The 12,481-nt window shown below is 36.8% G+C and overlaps 1 protein-coding gene across 7 annotated transcripts in view; it reads left to right on the forward strand.

The window, feature by feature from the left end:
* LOC131427031 (uncharacterized) overlaps window positions 1-12,481 on the forward strand; it is a 231,662-nt gene that overhangs the window by 202,798 nt on the left and 16,383 nt on the right. For 6 of the 7 annotated variants that reach the window (XM_058589904.1, XM_058589910.1, XM_058589905.1 and 3 more), the window contains one exon: window positions 7,204-8,013. In XM_058589904.1, the coding sequence (XP_058445887.1) occupies window positions 7,204-8,013 (810 nt within the window). The remainder of the gene's footprint in view (window positions 1-7,203; window positions 8,014-12,481) is intronic. The other variant, XM_058589909.1, reaches the window with a different exon arrangement.

Here is a 12,481-nt window from a genome sequence, read left to right on the forward strand (position 1 = left end):
AATAATAATAATAATAATAATAATAATAATAATAATAATAATAATAATAATAATAATAATAATAATAATAATAATAATAATAATAATAATAATAATAATAATAATAATAATAATAATAATAATAATAATAATAATAATAATAACAATAATAATAATAATAATAATAATAATAATAATAATAATAATAATAATAATAGATATTATTGTACTGGTTGATCGGAAAGAATAAGTACGCTAGTAGGTCATAGTAGGGCAAGATTCTGCAGATGAGAAAGATATCCTGCTGCAGGATCCCGCACATACTTATTTAGGTCTAAAAATACGAACGCAAGCGCACTTCGAATACATGTTTGGCTGTATCCATTATTATACGCCAGAGCAGAAAGATTACCCGATAATGACGAATGCCTCACTATATCGGTTTTCGGGAATTATCATAGCATACTTTTGGAGGCCCACCTAAAAACAAAAATGCAAGTGTTAGAGTGCATTGATATTTGTATGGTCATCAACTAATGTTTTCCGTTCTCCACTAATCGGAGTAATGAAGCTATCTCGAACCGCAATTTATCATCATAAGTCTTGTGGATTGTTGTGCTCTATAAATGTACATTTAGAAGGTCTTACGGGCACAGTCTCTAATTATTTTCGAATACTCCATGATGATGGCTTCAGTTGAACGAGTTTCGTCTATTAAAGACTTGGGCATTATTCTCGATTTCAAGCTTCGTTTCATCGAACAGTTTTCATTCGTTACTGCGAAAGCCTATGCAGTTTTGGGACTAATCAAACGAAACACTCAAAACTTCAACGACGTGTACTGCCTCAAGACAGTTTACGTCGCATTAGTACGCAGTATTCTGGAGTATGGAGTTACAATTTGGGCTCCGTATCACGGTGTTCACATCGATCGGATCGAAAGGGTGCAGAAGTGCTTCGTCCGATTCGCACTCCGAAGACTACCTTGGATAAATCGTCCTCAACTACCTCGTTACGAGAATCTCTGTGCTCTCATCAACCTACCTACTTTACAAAACAGACGAATACTCCTTCAACAACTCTTCGTGTTCGACCTACTGAATGACAACATTGATTGCCCCATTCTACTGGAAAGAATTAATTTTAACGTTCCGGGAAGATCATTGCGAAGAACGGATTTTCTTCGTCGCTCACTTCATCGCACACAGTATGGCCAAAACAACCCAATGGATGTCATCGTTTCAATACCGTGTATCATTTATTTGATTTTAATATGAGCAAAGACACATTCAAATCGAAAATAATATTTTTAAGTTAACATAAGTGTGTAGCAATAAAGTAAAAGTCTGTGCGATAGGTCACCTCTAGTCGAAGACAATAAAGAAATGAAATATGTGACAGAAATTGCATGACAGTAAACGTTAAGAAATGGCCGCTAATTCCAGAACCGAAACCCGGAAACCGGTAAAGCCAAGTTAGTGTAAAAACCAACTAACAAGATCTTGAAATTGAAACATTTTTTAAACAAGTTCAGAATATTTCGGACCTAGAAGTTGTATTTCTATGAAATTAAATGTTATACGGGATAATAACACTTTTCATTTGAATATAAGTTCGTGAAATAGGCAGGTTTTTGACCGCTGATTGGTGAAGTCAACTGGCCTCTCCCGAAACGAAATCCTGGGTACGGGCCTGAATGTACATTTCACAATATTTAATTCTCTGAAGCATGTTAGATTGTTTTGTATATGTATATAAATTGAGATTTCCTTGATTATGAAAAACCTTTTTTTACGCGATCATCGTTAGCGTTATTTCTAATAAAACGCATAAAAAGGTCGCGTAAATTAAATTCGCGTAAATGAAGTTTGCGTAAATTTAGGTTTTAGTGTATCCCCTTTGCTCCCTTAACCCCCACCGCACTTAATACGACACTGAATGTACTGCAGAAATTGCATTCTAAAGGGTGTTTTTAAGAGCTTGCTGATTATAAATTTAAATAAAACGCATGTCAAATTATGAAATGGCCAATGTTTTACTATTTGGTAGATAATTTCTTGGCACTCACCATTTAAATATGATTTCCGCCACAACGATTATTTTTCACAAAGGTCATTCTGTAGGTTCAACTTTCGACTACTTCTTTCGAGCATTTGAGGGCGTATTTCAGCAACAGAATATTGGTTTCCAAAGCATCAATCATTTGCTGGTTTATCCACATAAACCAATGACTTCACGCATCCCCACAGTCGAGTGGCGTCAAATCACACGAACCCAGAGGAAAATTCACCGGACCATTTCTTGATGTAATGTTGTCGTTGAAAAGTTTTTTAAATAAGTTGATTCTTTACGCCTTACCACAGAACACTAATTTTGAAAATAAATTTCCACCATTTGGAAGCGTTGTTCTGGACTTAACCCATTCATGGTGATTTGCCAAACAATACTGAGTAGAGACGTCAATTTACACTGTTAAAACAATTTTTAGACAAACGAATAATCCCTATTGAAAAAACAAACCTCCTAACAACACCCGTTATTTCACTCTTGGTATGATAATACAATGATAGAATTTGCTAATTTGTTGTTATTCTCGAATGCAGATTAAATTATTATTTTTGATGTTTTAACTCTTATTGCAAACAATATAATGTTAAATTTTACAATTGAGTTATTTTATTTTAATAATAAATCTTGTTATTGATTTGCGAATCACTTCTATCCGGGTTATCACGAAAAGGATTAAAATCACCGAATTGTACTGTTGAATGTTCTCATATCTACTCACTGAACGACCGAAATTAGCTCTGCGCCTAATTCGTATTACTGATTTTGAATTAGTTGATTTTAACAACAAAATTTCCACAATAATTATTAAATTAGTTAAAATTAAGAATTACTTTGCTGAAAAAAAACTCTTATTTTTAGAGAATGTGTTTAGTTGGCGAATATCCTGGACACAAACCAGCAATATTTCAATCCAACACGAAATTCTCATTGATAACTAATTTTGTTATTAAAATCAGAAAATTTGTTTCTAAAACTCATGAGAAGTGTCAAAGCAAAACAATCCATTAAAATGCTAAAAAGGACAGTCTTGTTGAAACTGCTTGCAAATTGTTTTGATGTTTTTCCGCATGTTACGATATATCCATATATAAATTTCTAAACCGATATGTAAATTTGTGAATTTGTACGCATTTGAAGCGATTGTGCGTAATAATGTTTTTACCCGGAACAGTGAAGCGAGTTTTGAATGTTGCACTCTAATTGTATATGTCAAATGATGTTTTTTGTATCTTTTAACCTTCCGGATTACCCCGTCTGGTGTACTACTTGTATTCGGTTTTTGTTCTCCAACTGCTCAAAGTTTTCAGTGAGAGAGTCGAATTCGCGAAGTCGAATGAAGAAAACAGCGTTTTAGGAGAAAAATTTTTGGAAAGAAGTTTATGTTTCGCTTATGTCTTTTCTCCAATATAACATCGTATTTATACCTACCATTGTAGAAAAAACAACCGCGACTGAAAAATTCTTTTCGTTGGTAGTGTGCCATCTAGTGGCTAGTAGTCATTATGGTGTTAACGTTTTATCTGTGACAGTGCGCCATATAGCTGCAAATTGCAGAAGCCAATGTAGGTTTAAAAAACCTGTTTTAATCTACCTAGTGGTGTAATGATGCCTTTCTCATATCAATCATACTATCATACCTATATAAAACTGTGGTATTCTTCAAAATTATTTTTCTTCGATTCTTAAAAGATTAATCGAAATAGATTTGTTTGACCGTCTACTGATAAAAACTATCAATTGGAAAAGATTTGAGGTCGATTTAGAAAACTTTTTACGGTTTTTCGCTCTTTTCAGTGATGGTATAAAATTTTTAACACACTTTACCCTATATTTCCGGATCCGGATAAAATTCAGGAATTACGTATGGGACCACAGGAACTTTCATTTGAACCTAAGTTTGTGAAAATCGGTCGCGCCATTTATGAGAAAAGTTAGAACACATATTTTCATTTTTTTGCACATTTTACCCCATGAAGTTAGTGCAAAAAACGTTACATACACACATACGCACATACACACACACACACACACACACACACACACACACACACACACACACACACACACACACACACACACATATACACACACACACACACATACACACACAGACATTTTGCGTACTCGACAAACTGAGTCGAATGGTATATGACACTCGGCCCTTCGGGCCTCGGTTCAAACGTCGGTTTTCACAGTGATTGCATAACCAAAAAAGGCGAAAAAAAATTTTTTCTTCGATTCTTAAAACAATAACCGAAATCGGTTTGTTAGACCGTCTACTGATAAAAACCATCAAATTGGAAAAGATTTGAGGTCGATTTAAAAAAATTTTTAAGGTTTTTCCCCATTTTCAGTGATGGTGTACAATTTTTAACACACTTTACCCTATATTTCCGGATCCGGAAGTCGGATCCACATGAAATTCAGAAATAACGCATGGGACCACAGGACCTTTCATTTGAATCTAAGTTTGTGAAAATCGGTCGCGCCATCTATGAGAAAAGTTAAAACACATATTTTATTTTATTTTGCACATTTTACCCCATAACTCTCGAACCGGAAGTCGGATCCTAATAATATTCAGGAATTTTGTATGGGACCTCAAGACCTTTCATTTGAATCTAAGTTTGTGAAAATCGGTTCAGCCATCTCTGAGAAAAGTTAGTGCACTTATTTTCACAATTTTTTGCACATTTTACCCCATAATACCGGAACCGGAAGTCGGATCCAAATAATATTCAGGAATTTTGTATGGGACCACAAGACCTTTCATTTGAATCTAAGTTTGTGAAAATCGGTTCAGGCATCTCCGAGAAAAGTTAGTGCAAAAAAACGTTACATACACACATACGCACATACACACACACACATACACACACACACACATACACACACACAGACATTTTGCGTACTCGACGAACTGAGTCGAATGGTATATGACACTCGGCCCTCCGGGCCTCGGTTCAAAAGTCGGTTTTCACAGTGATTGCATAACCTTTCCATATGAGAAAGGCAAAAACGTTTTATTTCTCTAATTCAACTAAAATATTAGTTGAATGGAAATGAAGTGGGCCTTAGCTAAGAAATGGCAGTACGTTGAATAGGCGAATTCAACTAAAAAATAGCGATTTCAACAAATATTTTATTATTATTATTAAGGAAATGAGAATTAAAAATTCTAAATTAGCAGAAGTAAGATTTTTTTTGTCTCAAAAAATAACTAACTAAAATCAGAAAATCAACTAATTTTTTCGCCAAAATGCTGATTTCGGTCTTTCCGTGCAATACCTACGAAACTGCTGCCTTCCAACAATCTTTGGTCATTTTTATAACTTTTAAGTGAACTCTGATACTGATATTGCATAAGATCATTCACTGCAGTGGTTTGGTTTGAAGAGCCTTCCCGCCGCTTCGTTTCTAGCGATCTGCAATAATTTGACTATAGATAATTTGGTATATCAGGTGTACAACTTTGCTTTCGCCGTTTCCCGATAGGTGGCTGTACCGGCTGAGGCTGGTCAAAATAAATAGATGATAATGCCTTCAAAGTGAGTGTGTACAGTGCCTGCATGACTTGATGAAGATTCGTGCCAAACCCAAGAAGAGCTTGCCGAATTGTTGGGAGTGAGTCAACAAGCCATTTCAAAATGTCTCAAGGCTCTGGGCATGACTCAGAAAGAAGGAAACTGGGTGCCGTACGAGTTGAAACCGAGGGACATCGAGCGCCGTCTATTTGTATGTGAGCAACTGCTTCAAAGACGAAATCGTTAGGGGTTTTTACATCGAATCGTAACCGGTGATGAAAAGTTGGTTCGATACGATAATCCTAAACGCAGAAAATCATGGGGAAAGCCCGGGTATGGTACTTCGTCGAAGGCAAAACCGAATATTCACGGCGCCAGGGTTATGATTTTTATTTGGTGGGATCAGCTCGGTGTGATTTACTACGAGTTCTTAAAACCGGGTGAAACCATCACAGGAGATCGCTACCGAATACAACTGATGCGCCTTAGTCGCGCGCTAAAAGAAAAGCGGCCACAATATCAAGAGCGACATGACAAAGTCATTCTCCAACACGACAGTGCTCGGCATCACGTCGCAAAAGTTGATCAAAAAGTACCTGGAAACGCTGAAATGGGAAGTCTCGCCCCACCCGCCGTATTCCCCAGATGTCGCCCCTTCTGACTTCCAGCTATTCCGTTCGATGGCACACGGCCTGGCAGATCAACATTTTCAATCCTTCGAAGAGTTGGAAAAATGGATTGCTTCATGGATAGCATCAAAAAAGGACTCCTTTTTTCGAGCCGGGATCCGAAAATTGCCGGAAAGATGGGAGAAAGTAGCGACGGACGATACTTTGAATAATACATCTGTGAGCACTTTTTCGCAATAAAGCTTTAAATTTTGTAAAAAAACGGTGGAAGCAATGTGTTCATGTGTTATCATGTGATTGTTTGTGATTGTTTTTAAATGATAGTGGTTTTCATGACTATCTGAGAATAAAATAAATTTGTTACAACTCGGATGACTTTTTCCCATTTGGACTTCTGTTCGTCCATTTAGACATTAGACGGATGGACTTTGTTTAATAAAAAAATTAATAAAAAGAAATAAAAAAAATAAAATAAATATTGTTTGATTAGGAACACAAGTGGTGTCTACTTTCGTTTGCTGATTTATCGTTCTTGTCAAGAACTCATGTTATTTTTACATAAAAAACTACCGGTGTTTACAAGTCTCCTGGATAAAGATACAGGAAATAACAATCATCGGAAGTAAATGGCACGGTCAGAGTGTCATTGAAAACTGAACTTGGTAACTGTTTATTCTATAGTTCATTCAATAAATGTAATCGGATTATATCAGCTTGAGGCGGAAGCATGCATCGAAACTTTAAATTAATTTATGCGCTTGCATCACAACAGTTCTCAATTCTGGGAACACTCAATGAAAGCTTTCATCTTTCATGGTCTAGTCTTTTAACCGGTGTATAATGTAAAAACGAGTGGAATTGTTAGAATTTCGATTCGATTCTATACTTATTTAATTGAATTATTTTTTCTTACAGTTTTGATCTGATTAAATAGTTTAAAAAATAAATTCTCGAAATATTTTTCTTACTAAACAGTATTTTCATTTGCTTTCTATTTGCAGTCATCCTACCCACCGCCGATCCAGCAAAGTCGTCCGCAGGCGATAACCGTCCGACCGATGCTTAAACTAGCCCCGAACGCTATTGTGGCTCCGCAGCGACCGACCACCGGTACTCCGCAGTACGTTTCACCCGCATCGAACCTGATGACGAAAGCGACTTCCCTTCCGTTGGGGGTTCCTGCCTTCAAGCCTCTTCCTTCGAAACCCGAACCTGAACCGGTGAGATATGATCCGACAGTGGCATACAAGAGCTTCTCCTTCAAAAATCCTCAAATGCCCGATATTTCCTTCCAGAATCAGCTCATGAATCAGACCTCCTCCTACCACCGCCCGTCCCGAATCACAGCCGCTGCTCCCAATCAGCACATCGTCTACAAGGAAAACTCCATCCAAGTTCAACAAGTCCCTGCCTTCCACGCCATGCCCGATTCGGTATCCCGTATCTCCACCGGTCCCGTCATCCAAATCGATAACAAACTGTCGGAACCAACGATTAAAAATTCCATCGTGACCATTCCACCGCGAAATGACGTTAGCAAAGGAACAACCGTCGTCGACGGTGTAGATCTGATGGGTCATACGGTGGAAGAACTCGCTGCTGCGGCAAACGTTAGTGTCGAAGTCATTAGGGAAGCCATACGAGTTCGGAAACAGGAAATACTGGCACAGCAGCAGTATCAGAAACAACAGGCCGCAATTGTTCAGGCTCAGATTCATGCTGCCACATCAACGATGAAGACCTCGACCACCACCACCAGCACGACGACAACACCACGGCCGCGACGGATTCCAGCGCGCTCTGGGCACAAGGTATGTGATAGCAATTAGTGAATAAACGTATTCTGATTTCATCGTAAGCCAAACCGAACTAAGCTGATTTGGTCTTTTTCACTTATGCGGCGGTAGAAGTCTGTAATCATTTCGTTTTGATAAAATGTATCAAAATTAAACTTGTTCTCACTTTTTGTCTATAGTCGGTTTCGACACTTTCTGGTCAACCGTTTATCTCAATATTTTACACAAAAAAAATTTAAGCTACTCATTCATGAACAATCATGGGTTATAATTACTTTTAAAATGAACCTCGGCGTAGAAACATATTGGAAGTACAAATTTATTCGGTCCGTTTTTTGGGATCAAAAATGCATTTTTATTTAAAGTATCGTCCAACGCTAGTTACTACTACTTCTCCCATCTCTCAGTCAATTTTCGAATTGCATCTCGAAAAAATGTTTCATCTTTTGAGGATTTGGGGCATCCAAGTTTTAAGCCAATTTTCGATTTCTGCGAAAGAAGTAAACCGATGACCCACCAGATCATCCGTTGGAAAAACTAGTAAACAGAAGGAGCAATGTCAGGAGAATGCGACGGGTGCGGCAAAATGTCCCACCTGAGCGTTTCCAAATATTTTTTCACGACTTTTGTGACATGAGATCCAGCGTTGTCATGCAGGAGAATAACGGCCGTTCTTCTCGTAATGCACGGCTCAAACGCATCAGTTGCAGCCTATACCGATAGCCCGTTATAGTGTCGCCTGTTTGTTGCAGCCAATAGTACACAACACGCTTTTGGTCCCACCAGATACACCACATGACCTTCGAGCCATGAATATACGGTTTTGGTGTTGATGTTGAGGTCGATGGTAAAAATTTTTTGTTCTTGCGGCTACCGTAGAATATCCATTTTTCATCCCCAGCAACATTTCGAAATATAAAACCCTTCTTTTGTTGCCTTTGAATCAGATTCTCGCAAGTGAAAATCGTCTTTCAACGTCTCTCGGTTTCAGTTTATAAAGCACCCAACTGTTTGGTTTTGAATCATTCCCATGGATTTTAATCGTAAAATTGCTTGTCAAGTCATTTTCAATGATTATGCAAGCTCTTCTTGCGTTTGACTCGGATCGTCGGATCGTCTGGATTGGTTGTCCAGAGCGAGGCATGTCTTCAACACTGAAATCTTCATTCTTGAAACGTCGAAACCATTCCCTACATGATTTATTAATTGAAGCATTATCACCATAAACAACTATAAGCATTTGATGCGCTTCAGCTGCACTTTTCTTCCAATTAAAACAGAAAACTAAAACTTCCCGCATATGCTAATTAGTTAACACTTAATCGCTCATAATTAAAACAATGAAAAACAAGGTCTCTTGAAAAAAAGCTCGAAGCAATATGATCTATTTATTATGACAGATGTATATTATGTTAAAATAAATTATGACAGATGTGGAACCTCTTGACGACATCAACTGTTACTGTTCAATATTCATAACAGCCAGAGCCATCTTTTAAAACCGGACCGAACTAATTTGTACTCCCAATATCTTAAGGGGCGGGTAGGGTCTAACACTTTTGAAAAATCATTTATTATTTTCTTTATTTTTTTTTATAGTAAAACATTTGAAGAATTTTCTGTGAAATTTGCAAGCCTATTGGAACGAAACTCTGGAAGTTATGGACCTTTATCTATGGCTATCTCATTCTACGAAGAAGCAAGAGCTCGGCGCACAGGCCCAAGACTTGACAAAACATTCTTTAAATGTTACGTTATAATAAATTATAAAAGAAAAAAAATGATTTTTTTTGAAAATGTTAGACCCTACGGGCTCCCTGAAGTAATTAATTGTTTCCATTGATTTTATAGACAAAAACCATTAATCGCATTTTTCTCGAAAGCAGATTTTCAAAAGTCCGTGTCCATCGTCATTCAAAAACTATTGCACCAATTTTTTTCAATTTTTGCACACATTTTCTACATATAAAAAACCAGACCCCAACGTTTTCCTTTTCGTTGTTTGTTACTTTGGGGAGGTTTAACAGCTACAAAATTGCGGATTTTTTCGTGAAAAACCGTAGTTTTCACTTTGAACAACCACCAAAAACTTTAAAAAAAATCAAACAGAAACGTTGGGGTCTAGAAAAACTTCTACTCTAACTATGTTGCATTCTTTTGTTCACTTCTGATTAGTCTGTACTGAGATACAGTGGACACCACGAATCATGATTTTTTAGAAGCGTTCTCGAAAATACCTCTTCACCGACTTATTTCTCAATATTTTTCTACCAAAAAATTACAAAATGTTGTTCGAATGATGCTTTTTATCATGCAAAACATTTGAATTTATTTTGTTGAAGACCAAAATAAATTCAAATTCAAATTCAAAATCCAACTGACAATCTCTTAGAAAATCAGTTAAGATTATTCTGTGAAAATTTCAGAATGATTCATTGACTTTAGCGATCGGAAAAGTCGTTTTTCTGAAGGAAGAAATGCATAGCTGAAAACGCGTCTTTCAACTAGTTCATTGAATATCTCGCCTTCAAAAGCATGGATCAAAAATCTATCCTGCCAATGTCTAGATAATTTAATTTAGATGCGATTTGTGCATGAAAACATAAATGTTGTCGCGATAAAAATGAAGTGAATGTTATTTTTGTGAAGGTAAGTCGATTTCTAGAGACGCGCCATTTTTTCTGCTCCAGTTTCCTGGTAACGTAACGGCACATGAAAGAGAAATAAGACCGGCTCAGCAAGGCTGCCAAACAAGCGGTGGCTTTACTGGATGCAGACACATTTTATGGAAACTTGTAACCGAAAATATCGAATCTTTTCTGGTCATCCGGCCCATCGAGAGTCATTTTGTACATATGCAAGAGAGCATGGAGAGAAACGTGATACGCAGAGCGAGACACTGGCCTCAGCCCTTGATATTTTAAAAGTTCTTACGGGAAATTTGTGAATTACGAGAAATTTCAGTTTTCTATGTAAAGGCTGACAAGGGAAACTTAGTAGTTATCATTGGCAAAGAAGATTATGATATCCTGATAACACAACAAATTATCAAAATAGAATTGATGAATCCCGAATTCCATGAATGCAATCCAAACTTTGATATTAATTAAAATCATCTCAAAACTTCCAATCTTGTTTCACCCTAAATAAAAGGTTCACAAACCAGACAATGAACTTAACAAAATTATTTCTTCATTGGCAGCTCTAACCCAAAAAAATCCAAATAACTAGTAAATAAATTCCAGTCTTTGCCAAACATACGAGGTCTGTTCAAAAAGTTCCCGGAATTTTTTAATTGCGCGCGTCTGGAGAGTCCGGTGGTCAAATTTTTTTTTTATTGTGTTGGTACATATGTCCCTAATGTATGGTGAAATTTTCAGCTGTATTCATTGTTTACATTCTGTCTTGTAGCGGCTGGTGTAGACGTGTTTTTTTGAGCTCAGCGATTTTTGTTAGTTTAAACAATGGAAGAATTGAAGAGTCAAAGAATTTGTATTAAATTTTGCGTGAAAAATGAAATAAAGTGTAACCAAGTGTGCGAAATGTTACAGAGAGCCTACGGTGAGTCTGCTGTGAAAAAAAAACAAGTGTTTACGAGTGGTATAAGCGTTTCCAAGATGGCCGCGAAGACGTTGAAGACGACGAACGCTCCGGTCGACCCAGCACGTCAATAATCGATGAAAAGTGGAAAAAATGATTATGGATGATCGCCGAATCACTATTAGAGAAGTTGCTGATGAAGTTGGCATATCAGTTGGCTCATGCCATCATATTTTTTCAAATGTTTTGGGCATGAAACGAGTGGCAGCAAAATTCGTTCCAAAACTGCTGAATTTTGATCTTAAAAACTTGGCTAAAAGCAAGACTTAAATCATGCCCCAACCTCCTTATTCACCAGATATCGCTCCGTGTGATTTTTTCCTGTTCCCAAAGTTGAAAAGACCCATGAAAGGACAGCGTTTTTCATCGATTGAAGAGATAAAGGCAGAATCGCTGAGAGTGCTACAGAGCATTAAAAAAGTGACTATCAGGGGTGTTTCGAAGACTGGAAAAAACGCCGGCATAAGTGTATTATATCTAGGGGGATTACTTTGAAGGGGACCATATAGATGAAGACGAATAAATAAATATTTTTTCAGAAAAATGAGAATTCCAGGTACTTTTTGTACAGACCTCGTATTTTTCAACAGATCAGTCCTTAACACATTGAATCTCGCTATTCAAATTCAGTACATCAGGTACAATAAAATATAATGAAATAATCAATAGAAATACGAAAATAAAAATTAGAACTAAACAACGTGGGCTTCTATATCAATACAGTTTATTGTAATTGGTTTTAAGGTTTACAATTGAATTTATAATTACTGTAGTATTCTGAACAATTCGCAACCTGTACGGTTTATTGTTTTCTGAACAAAAAATGTTTGGGAAAATTTCAATTTTAATTGTTACGATACATTCGATTGGTAAAAGGTTGTTC

This window comes from Malaya genurostris, chromosome 2 (assembly GCF_030247185.1).
Source record: "Malaya genurostris strain Urasoe2022 chromosome 2, Malgen_1.1, whole genome shotgun sequence".
Taxonomy (NCBI): domain Eukaryota; kingdom Metazoa; phylum Arthropoda; class Insecta; order Diptera; family Culicidae; genus Malaya; species Malaya genurostris.